A 12,620-nucleotide genomic window follows, 5' to 3' on the forward strand; every position below is an offset into this window, starting at 1 on the left:
TAATGCACCCACAATCTAAATAAGGAGCTGCTGCAATTAAAGCCCATGACTATAGTTTCAGCCTAGTCAAATTACGTAAAGTGCACATATTAAGGCACAAACTGCCATCAGCATTCCAATTTAAAACATTGGTATTAAAACATATTATTTTAAAGAATGTATAAACATGAGGCAGTGTTCACAGTCTTGCAGAAGGTGATTGGCGTTGCTGTTTTAAAATGCCTATGCGGTTAAGAAAAACGGGCAAATCTAAAATGAACAGAGGCATTTACAAAATGCTAAAAAGGATGTAACATTACATGCACTGGGGTATGTTCAGCAAAAACTGGAGGCCTTCTCATGAGGCAGTTAAACGTCAATTTGATGCTAAACATAAAACATCTCTGGATAATAAAACGATATAAAGTATATATTTTTTGATATTGTAACTAGAACAACAAATGGAGGCCTTGATCAGAAATTGTTAAAGAGATCCACTTCTTTACATTTTGCAGCATTCCCCTCATCATTAACAGAAATGTCTGCAAGTGTCAAACATGATTCACACCAAGCATTCACTTGTTGCTGCTGCCTCCTGTACCTTGAGGAGAAGGGCTCACTGGATAAATGGCAGTGATCCTGAGCAAACTATGAACCATTCTTCTTGTGAATCCTCCATATTAGAGCCTGCCACCGTTGTTCTGCCACACTTCTAGAGAATCTTTGTGCAATTACAGGGATGTCTGTATGTTTCTGGACTCTAACTGAATGAGTCACAAGAACCAAGATGTCATACATTGTGCTCCACTCCTGGACCTCACCTGCCAGCAACATCCAAGTAAATGCTAAATGTCGTTACTATACTGTATATTCTTTACTGTATGTAGTCATTGAGGTTGTATGGGCTATTACGTGTAAGTGTGAGTAAGAATTCTGATCTCCAGGTAACACATAAATAAAGCAACTGACTTTCTACTATACAGGTCCTTGATTATAACATTTCAAGTCGTTCATAAGCAGGAGATACTATAGTACATGAAACCCAAGATTCCATTAAAAATGTACATTCACTCAGCGCGTTGTAGGTGGAGGTAACTCCTATTTAGCATAAACAACAATTACGCAATAAGCACCTGAGCTCTGCAAAAAATGCTCAGATTTGTCACGCCTATTTTTACTTTGACAGGGCAGAGAAATGTAAATCAAATGAACAAAGAAACAGTACTTGGATGTGTGACAAAGAAATAAATAAAAAGCAAGATTCCAGAAAAAACATAAAGAGAGTAATAAATTAGTGTGACTTACTAATTTGTTAAAAATAAATTAGGCGGTAGTTCTTCGATGATTGAGTGACTAAAGTAATTGGGAGTAATAATGTTGATATCAGAAGGTTTTGTCTCTCTTCCTGTTTGTGAAAATCCATATAACGTTATTAAACAGGGTGTAATGGCAGCTGTATTTCTTTATTAAGGAACAGTTAACTTGTGATTTTTATTGCATTAATTCCCTGTACTGCAATTTTATAAAACCCTATATTGTTTCATATAAGGCAGAATGATGGCATAGTTACTGGCACTACTGCCACACAGATCCTGGTCTTAATCCAGCACCTGGTCACTGCCTTCATGGGTTGTTACTTGGCTATTGCGGTTTTCCAGCCACATTCCAAAGGTCATTATGTATTGACAAATGTAAATTGGCTCTGTGTGTTCATGGGTATGTACATAAGCAGGCCCTGCGATGGACTGGCACCCTATGCTGGGTACAATTCCAGTATTTGGCAATCCTGAAGTGGTTTAAGTGGGAACATTATGTTCTTCTTCTATTTTCAGCTGCTCTCATTTAGAGGTCACCACAGCGGATCACCCGTCTCTATCTATCCCTGTCTTTTACATCATTTTCTGCCATACCGACTGCCTTCATGTCCCCCCTCACCACATCCATAAACCTCCTCTTTGGTCTTCCTCTTTTCCTCTTGCCTGGCATTTCCATCCTCAACATTCTTTTCCTGAAGTACCCCGCATCTCTCCTGTGCCAGTGCCCAAACCATCTCAATTGAGACTCTCTCACTTGGTCACCAACTGTCATACCTGTTTTGTGCCTTAAATTTACTCATTTCTAATCCTGTCTACTCTCGTTACTCTGAGAGAAAAATCGTAGCATCTTCAACTCTGCAACATTATGTTATGTTTAATAAAAAAAAAGTTTAGGTTTTACATAATTTACATTGTCAAACATCTTTTGTTGTTCGACATAAATTGCCATTTAGAATTCCTAAAGTATGCAAGCTTAAAGTTAAACTTCAGTACAGTGTAAAGTGGACACATACTTTATATGATAATGGTATGGGATGCCAACACATCCCTAAGACAGAGATTTAACTTGCAAATATACAAAGATATTTTGCAAGTTTTCCAAGTGCCCTTTAATTTGTGTAACCTCAGTCACAGCGTCACTTGAAGATTTGTCAGTAAAAATTCTGCATTGAAAAGCATGAAAATAGTACCAGTCAACGAGAATAACTGAAAGACAAAGTTAGTGTTTTTTCAAAGTATATTTAGTTGTGGTCCAATGCATTTTCAGTCACAGAAAACCCCCTTAAGTCAAAAAGACAGGAGCCTAACAAGACGGCCAAGAACCTGCTCTAGAAAGTCCCAATGTACCCACATTGCACATGGCTCCCCCCTTGATTTTGTCCCTCCTCGACTAAAGGAGGTCTTTTGTACCTTGGGTCCTTCTAGTCTTACTATTATTAATAGTTGTTTAACCTCTAGTGTGTTGTTTAAAAATTTTAAACATGCTGTTGTGCAACCCCTCCTGAAAAAAACAAGTCTAGACCACTCTGTTAAGTCAAACTTTAGGCCTATTTCCAAGCTACCTTTTTTGTCTAAGCTTTTGGAAAAAGTCATCTATACCCAACTGAAGTCTTTCTTGGATGAACACACAATTCTGGAAGTGTTCCATTCTGGGTTTAAAACTTATTACAGCACTTATTCCACTCTGTTAAGGGTTTTTAATGATATTCTTTTGGCAGTGGACTCTGGTGACTGTGTACTTACTAATCATGCTTTTGGATTTAACAGCTGCCTTTGACACTATAGACCATGAGATCCTCATCTCCAGGCTGGAGCAGTGGATGGGCTCACAGGTTCAGCTCTCCAATGGTTTAGGTCCTAGCTCTCGGATAGAAGTTTTTATGTCAGCATCGATGATTTTACCTCCATCTCTACAGGGCTCCATCCTGGGACCTCTTCTGTTCTCCTTGTACCTGCTGCCACTCGGCGCTATTTTCCGGAAACATGGTGTTTCCTTTTATCTTTATGCAAATGACTATCAGGTTTATTTCCCTCTGAAGCGCCCTGGTCCATGCTCTGTCCAGCTCCTCGATTGCCTTATTGACATCAGGAGTTGGATGGCATTACATTTTTTAAATGTTAATGAAAACAAGACAGAAGTCATGTTGTTTAGACCCAATGGCACCAGCGGGACCCCCTGCATTGAACTTTCCACTATGGCTCAATATGAGAAATCCATGATCACAAATTTAGGTGTGAAAATGGATTCTACTTTAAAACTTGATAGCCATGTGAACACAGTGGTAAAATCTTGCTTTTTCCAGTTGAGGCGGCTGTCAAAAATCAAGCCTGTTTTGTCTAAACGCAACCTTGAAACAGTGATACCAACTTTTAGAACTTCTCGTCTGGTGCAAAATGCCACTGCTCAATTTTTAACTGGTATAAACAAGCAAGAGCACATTACCCCAATTTATGCTTCCCTTCACTGGCTTAAAGTGAATTTATGTGAATTTCCCCTTGGGATTAATAAAGTATCTATCTATCTAAAGTTCGTTTTTGAATCCATTTTAAGATTTAAGTATTTGGTTTTAAATCCTTTAATGGTTGTGCTCCATTTCATTTGTCGGAACTGCTGCACCCTTATGTACCATCTCACTCTCTCGGGTCAGCAGACCAGATGTTTTTACTTGTTCCTAAGACACGCTGCAAACTCTGAGGTGATCAGGCTTTTTCAGTTGCAGCTCCAAAACTGTGGAACAATTTGCCATTTCACGTTAGGCAGGCTCCTTCCCTTGCTGTCTTTAAATCTTATTTAAAAACACACTTTTATTCTCTGGCCTTTGACCCGGTGTGAGATGTTGACTGGGACCTTAGTTGACTATCTGTGTATTTTTTTATTATTGTGAATTTCTTCATCTCTTACATGTTTCTGTTTCTTTTATCCTTTTGGTCATTGTGTGTCTTATACGTTGGGTTTTATTGTACAGCACTTTGGCCAGCCCTGATGTTGTTTTTAAAGTGCTAAATAAATAAATAAATGCATACATATATATATACAAATAAATAAATAAATAAATAGTTATGTTTTTTCATGCCTGGCCAAGGACAGGAATAAATTGTTCAGATACATTCTAAAAACACTCTAGGTTAAGATAAAATATAAAACAGGTAGACACATAAATTCTTTTTGACAATACATACTTTTTTTTTTTTTGTTAAGACTTTTAAATAGTATGTTAATGAAAAACTGAGAACCTTGAACATGAAAAGTGCATAACTGGATCAAGACACTAGCTTTTAAAAATGTCTCATTTAATTTTCCCTACCCTCGAATAACAAAAATACTTACTCCATGCCAGAATGCAATGGATGACAGGACACCGAATCAGTCTCTGTGCCACTTTCTACATCACTATCGCTGTGAATTTCTACTGGAGAAGCAGAGCCTGGCTTGATCCGTACTATAGAAAACAATTTTGGAAAAATAAGAAACAACAATTACTTAATTTACAGCTTTATATATTTAGGCATTTTACATCAAAAACATTTTTCAATCCAGAAGAAAAAAATGTAAGAATTCAAAACAAAATGAAAAGATCACAAGACTTTTAACTAAAAGTTCTTAAATTGAACGAAGTCTCAATAAAACTTCAGTTTTTTGCTGTTAACATATTGTCACACTGCAGTTTAGTTTAGTGCCTAAAAGAGACAAATGAAACAAAAACAGAACAATCAATGACAGAAAGCCCTAAAAAAGATACAGATACCAGTATTTAATTCATGGAAATCATAAAGTCTTCTTTACAGACCTCTGTATTCACCCTGTGTGTGCGTCCTTTGATTAACTTTTCCTCAAACACCATTTTTTATGTACAATGTTACAATGGTGGCACATTACACAACTTCTAGCTGGTGAGCATTTCAAATTGCATTTGCTGGATCTCATTGCCTTAAGAATGCCAGAATACATGACTAGAAATCACAGGGGATGACATATTTAACAACCGCATTGTGACTTTTAACTGTTTCATATTCCAAATTATGTGCTGTCTGACAATGCCCAGTGGCTGAATTAATTTTTTTTTTAGGTATGGAAAAGTAAGCCCCAGTCTTGGGCCATCTTTTTCCTTTTTCCATTCTATCATGGTACACCAAACACAAAACATCAGACAGACACACCTCATTTCTGTTTTTGCAGTCTAAAACACCCATTTTCTTCTTGCCTTGTGGCTACATTGTATACATTGTAATTTTAGCTGAGCGTCCACTGGTTTTTATCTCTCACACACACATATGAGACGACCTTATGACTTAAAATAAGACCTGTCAGATTTTGTTGGAACAAGGCACAGGCCGATCTGATTAAGTCATCGAGGATGTCAAACTCCACAAGTGACGGCCTTGAGAGCTTGCCGACAACTCACTAAGATTATGTAAACGAAGATCACAACTGAGGAGTTGTGAAGTGTGACAAGGGTTTTAGATGTTGTGTCAAAAGCAAAATGCCCAATTTCTCTAACTCTTCTATCATACCTAGTCTTGAACATATATTAGCTTGTAATAAGGAGGATAATCTATAGCATTTCCAGCCTTCATCAACTAATTTCATGGTGTGCACCAACAGATTATCTTACTTAACAATAGAGACAGGATGCCTTAATTAATGTCAGACAAAATGGACTTCCATCATTCACAAAACACATTCTTCATCAGTCTGCACAAAACACGTTGTAAATTATCTTAAAATTGTACACTGCACGCATGCTTCAAGATCAGAATTATCTAAAATCTGTCAGGGGCAGGATCCTTACTGTGGACGCCATCACCAGAGTTGTTAAGTGATATATATATTGGAACTGTCCTATAGGATGACCATTTTGGATAAAAAATATTGTCTTATTTGATATATAATATATTATTATTTTATTAATTATTAATATTAATAATCCTTTAATTCCACTGTTTGGAGTAATACTAGATAGGATGAAATTATGCAACAACTAATCAATTCTCCTATGCTACTTTGTTACCATGTGAACTTGCCTTGCTCAACGGAAAGATTTCTATTTCACCCCTACAGCTCAAGAGAAAAGCAATGTGCTATAGTATAAAACCCCCAAAAAATTGAATGTTGCAAAGTTCCTTTATAATTTGGCAAGAATTCATGAATTTTGTTCTGACATATGCTAATGCGTTCTTTCATTTTTTTTGTTGTTGTTGATGTTTTAATATACACAAGGAGGAATCTTGTAATGTGTCTTTTGCTCAGCTGGCCTTTAAAATTGGGAAGGGATGGGGTTTTGATTATTGATTATGGTTTAACTCTTTGAGGGCTGAATATTTTTTCCCAAAAAAAACCAGTTTCTGAAAAGCAATGGCTTTACACAGAAAACGTCTTTTGCTGCATGCTCTGGCTGCCAGTTTGCCAAGAATATGTGGCCAGGCTGTCTTTGCATGGCTGGGACACGGTCGCAGTGCATTGCAATCTGGTTTCTACTTCTTATCATTGTTAAGTTGCAGTCCTCCCTGGCCAACATTGTCAGTACAACAATTAGCTGGGGACCAATCATCTGAAGCTGGAACCTCACATTCATTTTGAATCACTTGTATCAAAATCGGAGTCTGACAAGTCATAGTCCAGTTCAGAGATAACAGACAAAATGTCGTCCACGGAGAATTTTGCTTGATGCATTCGCTTTGATCTTTGACCAGATGTCAGTGCCATTTTTGCCATTGTTTGTGCCTTGCTACTCATGCAAGTGCAGGAAATCTCGGTCAGACCAATGAATCTAACTTTCCTTCAAGCAACGAGAGTCCAACTAAAACATAACGGTTGGTTTTGTCACAGTTTACAGTCGATTACCATCATCAACTCCTTGAAAGAGTTAATGCAAAAGACTTTTTTTTTAGGAATGTTATGCCAAAATGTACTTTTGTCTGATACACATTTTACTATCTGGACATAGTACTGTCCATCATGTATAAGATTAATAATTGTAATGGCAATTGTAATAAAAATAAATAAATAAATAAACACATTTTAGGCAACAAAAAAATGGAATTTATGCTTCTTTGTAGTAGCTGAAAATTTCAGAGTATCCTAACATATAGCCCTTGTAGTGGAGGATCATGAAGTACCAGTATATTATTCATGATCACTGAAGTATGGCTCATCTCATAAAAGCCAATGGTGTGAATCAGTAGCATGGCAGCCATCATCAATTAGCACTACATCACAGTATCAGTCTCAGATTTAAAACAGACAGAACACAGGAGTCAGTCTTGGTAGATCTAGCACTAGTATTCTCTATCCAATCTAAACATAACACTGAATGCTTTTTACTCACAAAAGATTTTCATCTGATCTACAATGCACTGGGTTTTGCTAGAATGTGTTTCAGGCACACATTTACCTAAAAAAAAAACAACAACATTACACACACACACACTTCATTATAATGGATCGATTGTATGAATTAGAATACAGCAACTGCCCAAAGTGACTTTCACCTTCCTTGATGATATTGTGTCACCACAGCCTGGCAGACCTCACAAATGACTCCATGTGACAAGGACAGCTGCATTCTGAAATTGATTCCAACCCCAGAATTGTAATAAAGCTGTTCGGCTCCTGGTGATTACATCTTTCAATAAAGTATGAAAACACAATCCTGTTTTCTTTTAAGCTGCTGCACCACAGTAAACCAACACACAATGCCCCAATATTTCTATCTACTTTTAACTTTTCAGTGTTTACTAAGGGAAACATGATAATAGCCAAAGCACAACGAGCTTCAGTGTTCTGCCCCAAAGGTGTTCTGACTCAAAATAAAAGGGTGGCAAAACACAGAATTGATTTATAAATAATGTGTTTCAACTTAGCCAAGAAAACATGCATTAACCTACGTGACATTTCAGATAATATGTTACTAAAATGTCATCCTTCCATCATAAGTCATTTAGGTGACCTGAGAAATGTTTAAGAATATATGAATCTCTTCACTTTAGTTAGTGAAATGACCTTTTAGCTGGCTGGTGAGATGCTACATTAAATAGCAATTTAATGGTTTACAACACTGCAGATGGTCCTTCTCTAAGCGTTCTACTATTCAGAACTTTAAAATAACAGACTGAGAGCTTAGTTGTCTTGTTTGGACTTTGCATATTCTCACTACAGTAGTTAAAAGTTTGTTTGTTACACTGGTCTTTCACTTTTCTCACACCATCTATACAAATGCTTGTGGGCTGTATGACATATTTAAATTGTGCTTCTATGCCTTTGCATATGTGGTGCATGTCTTAAAAATATAAAATAATATTGACTTAGACTAGGTCGACTAACAATGGGTACTGGAAACACTTAAAATATCCTCAGCATTCAAATTGTTCAATTCTGGTACCAGTTAGGAAGCTACGTAAATCATGCTGGCTCTACACATGGTTTGCAATTTGTTACTATATTAGGAAAACAGAAGCATGTAAAACTTTTATTTTCATCTTTTTCAATGGCATGGTTGCAGTGCCCCTGGACACGGGTAAAAGCAGTCACCAGTTATAAGATGCTTGATTGGTGAAGGACGCCAGGAGCTTATCTCATTGGGCAGCTATCGCCCGCTCCAAGCTGGGCAAACCCCAGCCATTAACCTAACTGGGTGCGTGGGGCATAGGGCAAATACTGACAAGTGGATTGACAACTGAGCACTATGCAATAAAAGCGTACAAAAGTTGGACACTTGGAATGACTATGACTGGACAAGCTGGTAGTCATTCAAAAAAGGTTATATTATACGAATCACCTGATAGCAACCCAGACTATTGCTTTACCAATGGACCATCAGCATTTGACTATAACTTGATCTATGCATCTACAATTATTTGTTTAAAGAAATAGTTTCTGAGAAAGCAGAAAAAAATTGCTTTAAACAGATTCAATCTCTGCTCATACCTTATTAAGGAAGATATTTTAAATAAAACAGAACATCCACCTTACTTGTTCCATTCCCTTCATACGATTTGAAAATATTTCTTAGTTCCAATTGTCTTTCAGTGAAAAACTGATATCTTTTTTCATATCTCAAAACTTTGGGCTTTCTCAGCAATGTATGAGTTCTTTTGGTAATATGGAGACTAAATTTGCAAACAGTATTTGACTTATGGCTATACAAGTGCACTCTACATCTTAAAAACAATTTGCACTCTTACCAGCATGATATATAATTCACCATTCTACCAGCATTTTTACTTTTGTACATACTTGTCATGGAGAGTGACATAACCATTATTGCTCATACGTCTTTCGAGAAAGCTCATTTCTACCCCAGATTGTGTAGTTATGATCAACTAGAAAATGGTTTGTAAGAGATAGTATCGCTGTGTAAATGAGTAGAACCAGAAACTGATTTTCAGAGAATCTGCCAGGATAGGTTGCAGGTCATTGCAAATGAAGAATAAGAATGAACACGTTCAAAAAATGGATGAACAGATTTTAATTTTGATTAGGAAATCTGTACATTAAAATATGTTGTACTTAATTATTATACGTGTGCACTCAAACTTAACTTCTGATGATGTGCCTCTCTAGACATTTAATTCACTATACCGTAGTTATCTGTTTAACCTGATTAATTTACACGTTCTCTGCACGTCCCAGTCAGACCAAAAAGACTCTAATGCATAATCAATTTAAGACAATCCACAAACCCATCATCTAAAATTTACAAACTTGTATAACTTGTAATCTGATGTTAAATTTCTCATAGGTTAACTAATCTAAAGTATTGTGATAGCCATAATTAAACAAACTTTCTTGCTGTCAAATGATTATTTTGCTTTGACATAAAACTCTAATCAATTAGTGAAAAAAGCATTACTCATCTTGTTTTTGTAATGCCCGTTTCCATTAATTTATCTGTAATATAAGTATCATTCTTCAAGTACCAGGGCTAGCCTTAAAACTTTAAATAATTTATATTCTTTCAAAATATCTCCAGGGTACAGCAATCTCTTTGTACCCTAGAGTACACATAATAACTAAGTTCTCCACTATCATTGATTTATTGATTTTCAGTTATTTTAATCTTTACAGCACATCGATCTCTATAATTTTTTTAAAGTAAATTATTATGTCTAGGCAAACAAACTATTTTGCTTCACATAGCAGTTCTACAGAAATATTTATTTTGCTTAATATTGTATTATTTTAAGCATGTAATGTCAGGTAATAAGGGGTTCACATTATTTCAGCAATGTTCAGTTTAAATGGGAAAACAATAACAAATGAAATTGAGCAAAGAATAAAACACAACACTAGACAAAAGAAATACAGTATATACTGTTTTGTGGTCAAATCATTTAGCTGCCATTAGTTAAAAAAGTGTCTTATAAAAAAAATGCTAGTTCTTTCACTATAGGTTTATATTACTAGTTGGCAAAAGTCACAGTTTTGGTGCTGATTACTGCATGTCAGGTAGGAATTTTCCATAAGTTAAATTTTGATACATAAAGTATATTATATGCCCACCAGAAACCTAGAAATTTGCATGAACAGTTACAATTCAAACATTGTCTTCTACTGTATATTCCTCTAGGTAGAAACATTTGTACCTCAACCAAAAGCATGAGCTCAGACTGCTGAACTGCCTGCTAACCTGTTGTGTGCTGTTCCAACCAGGAGGTTTTGCAAATAACTTACAGTGACATTCTGAATAAACCCATGTTTTTATTAGCTGTGGCCTGCAGGGGGTGCTCCAGCTGACCAAACCCGACACAGGTGGACAGCAGGCACAAGTTCCAAGGACAGATCACATTTATTACCGTATATACTCGTGTTTAAGTTCTCCCTCAAATAAGTGGGGGCTTGATTTTACCGTATAATTTCTGGTAAGTTATAATGTCAGTCATATAAGTCGAATGCGGAACACTCATGTTATTGGTCCAAGAGATTATGCTATGCTAATGCCCACCTGAGGAAGGAACCACAGAGCACACTGCCTTTTATTCTATGTATCATACCTACATGACCACACAGTAATACCTGAAGTATTCTGAAGCAACGTTTGCACTGTTTTGTGTTTTTTTGTATCTCACACCATCATACACATTTATCGTAAAAGCATCCCTTATCTATGATGAAGCATTCGATCAGAAGAAAATATAACGCTGGTTTTAAAGTAAAAGACATTGAAATGGCGAAAGAAATTGGTAACTGTGTTGCTGCAATAAAATTCAGTAAGTGTTGCATTTTTGAACGGGAGTAGAAGGCGGTGTCTGATTTTATGATCGATTTTTCGAGTTTCAACACCCTCCTTATAATCGAGTATATACAGTAAGGGAGAAAGGCTTCCCTATCGTTCCCCACAGCAGCCCAGTGTAATAAAACACTTTATAGCACTAAGTAGTTTCTTTGCCTTCTTTTTCTTCTTCTCTCTCTTTCTATCTTGTTCATCTCCACTACTCCACCTCCAGCAAACTCTGTGTCTCTTCCTCTCGACTCTGGCTCCTGGAGCAGTGACAGTGGGCTTCTTTTATCCTTTATGCAGGACTACTTCCGGTGGTCCGTTAGCATGGTCCAGAAGCACTTCCGGGTGAGGTAGGAGCACTAATTTGTTTGTGTGTGTCTGAGAAAGAAATGTTCAAGCACTTAAAGAAAAGAACTATTAAACCCCACTCCTCTGGTTTAATCCATTGGCCTGGGCCAATGACAATCTTGGGAAGGATCCTGTAAGAAAGGACTCCTTTGATTTTTCCTGTAAATGAATGGGACTTTTATTTTGGCAATTAAGGAGTTGTTCATTTCATTTGTATATCACTCTTTGGTATAGAGTATATTCATACAACAGAATACATATCCAATGAATCACAGTACATGTAGATTGCATCAGAGCTTGCTTTTTAGATTGCATCAGAGTGTAATATTGTGGTTTATGTCCGAAAAGTTTCTTTTGAACTTTTCTCATGTCTGTCATTATTCTGTTTTTTTGTGTGACTGCTGCCCTGCATGTGGTTTACTTACCTGATACACAATAGACTAGTGATGAGGAATGGAATTGCGAGGCAGCAGTAATTAAAGAGTAAACTAGCTGGTTACGGAAAAAAATGGCTAATGTTATTACTGCAGCTTTGGAGTTTAATGAGTCGAACAAGAGGTTTTCTAGTTTAAAAGAGGCTTGAAAATTCCTTCATGGCAAATGCTATTTGTCAAAAAAAGGAAAAAGTCAGTGTTTCTGACTATAATTGGTTCAAAGAGCTACTAAAAAATGTAATAGCGCCAAGAACCACAAAAGAAATGAGTTTATGAACTGAAGTGGAATACAGTGGCTGAACGTTATGGATTTCGCAGAAGAAAAC

The 12,620-nt window shown here is 36.5% G+C and overlaps 1 protein-coding gene across 3 annotated transcripts in view; it reads right to left on the reverse strand.

The window, feature by feature from the left end:
• The window catches only part of klf8 (Kruppel-like factor 8), a 92,904-nt gene that overhangs the window by 9,306 nt on the left and 70,978 nt on the right, over positions 1–12,620 (reverse strand). For all 3 annotated transcript variants that reach the window (XM_039765895.1, XM_039765894.1, XM_039765896.1), the window contains one exon: positions 4,624–4,735. In XM_039765895.1, the coding sequence (XP_039621829.1) occupies positions 4,624–4,735 (112 nt within the window). The remainder of the gene's footprint in view (positions 1–4,623; positions 4,736–12,620) is intronic.

The sequence above is a fragment of the Polypterus senegalus genome, chromosome 10, assembly GCF_016835505.1.
Source record: "Polypterus senegalus isolate Bchr_013 chromosome 10, ASM1683550v1, whole genome shotgun sequence".
NCBI classification, from domain to species: domain Eukaryota; kingdom Metazoa; phylum Chordata; class Cladistia; order Polypteriformes; family Polypteridae; genus Polypterus; species Polypterus senegalus.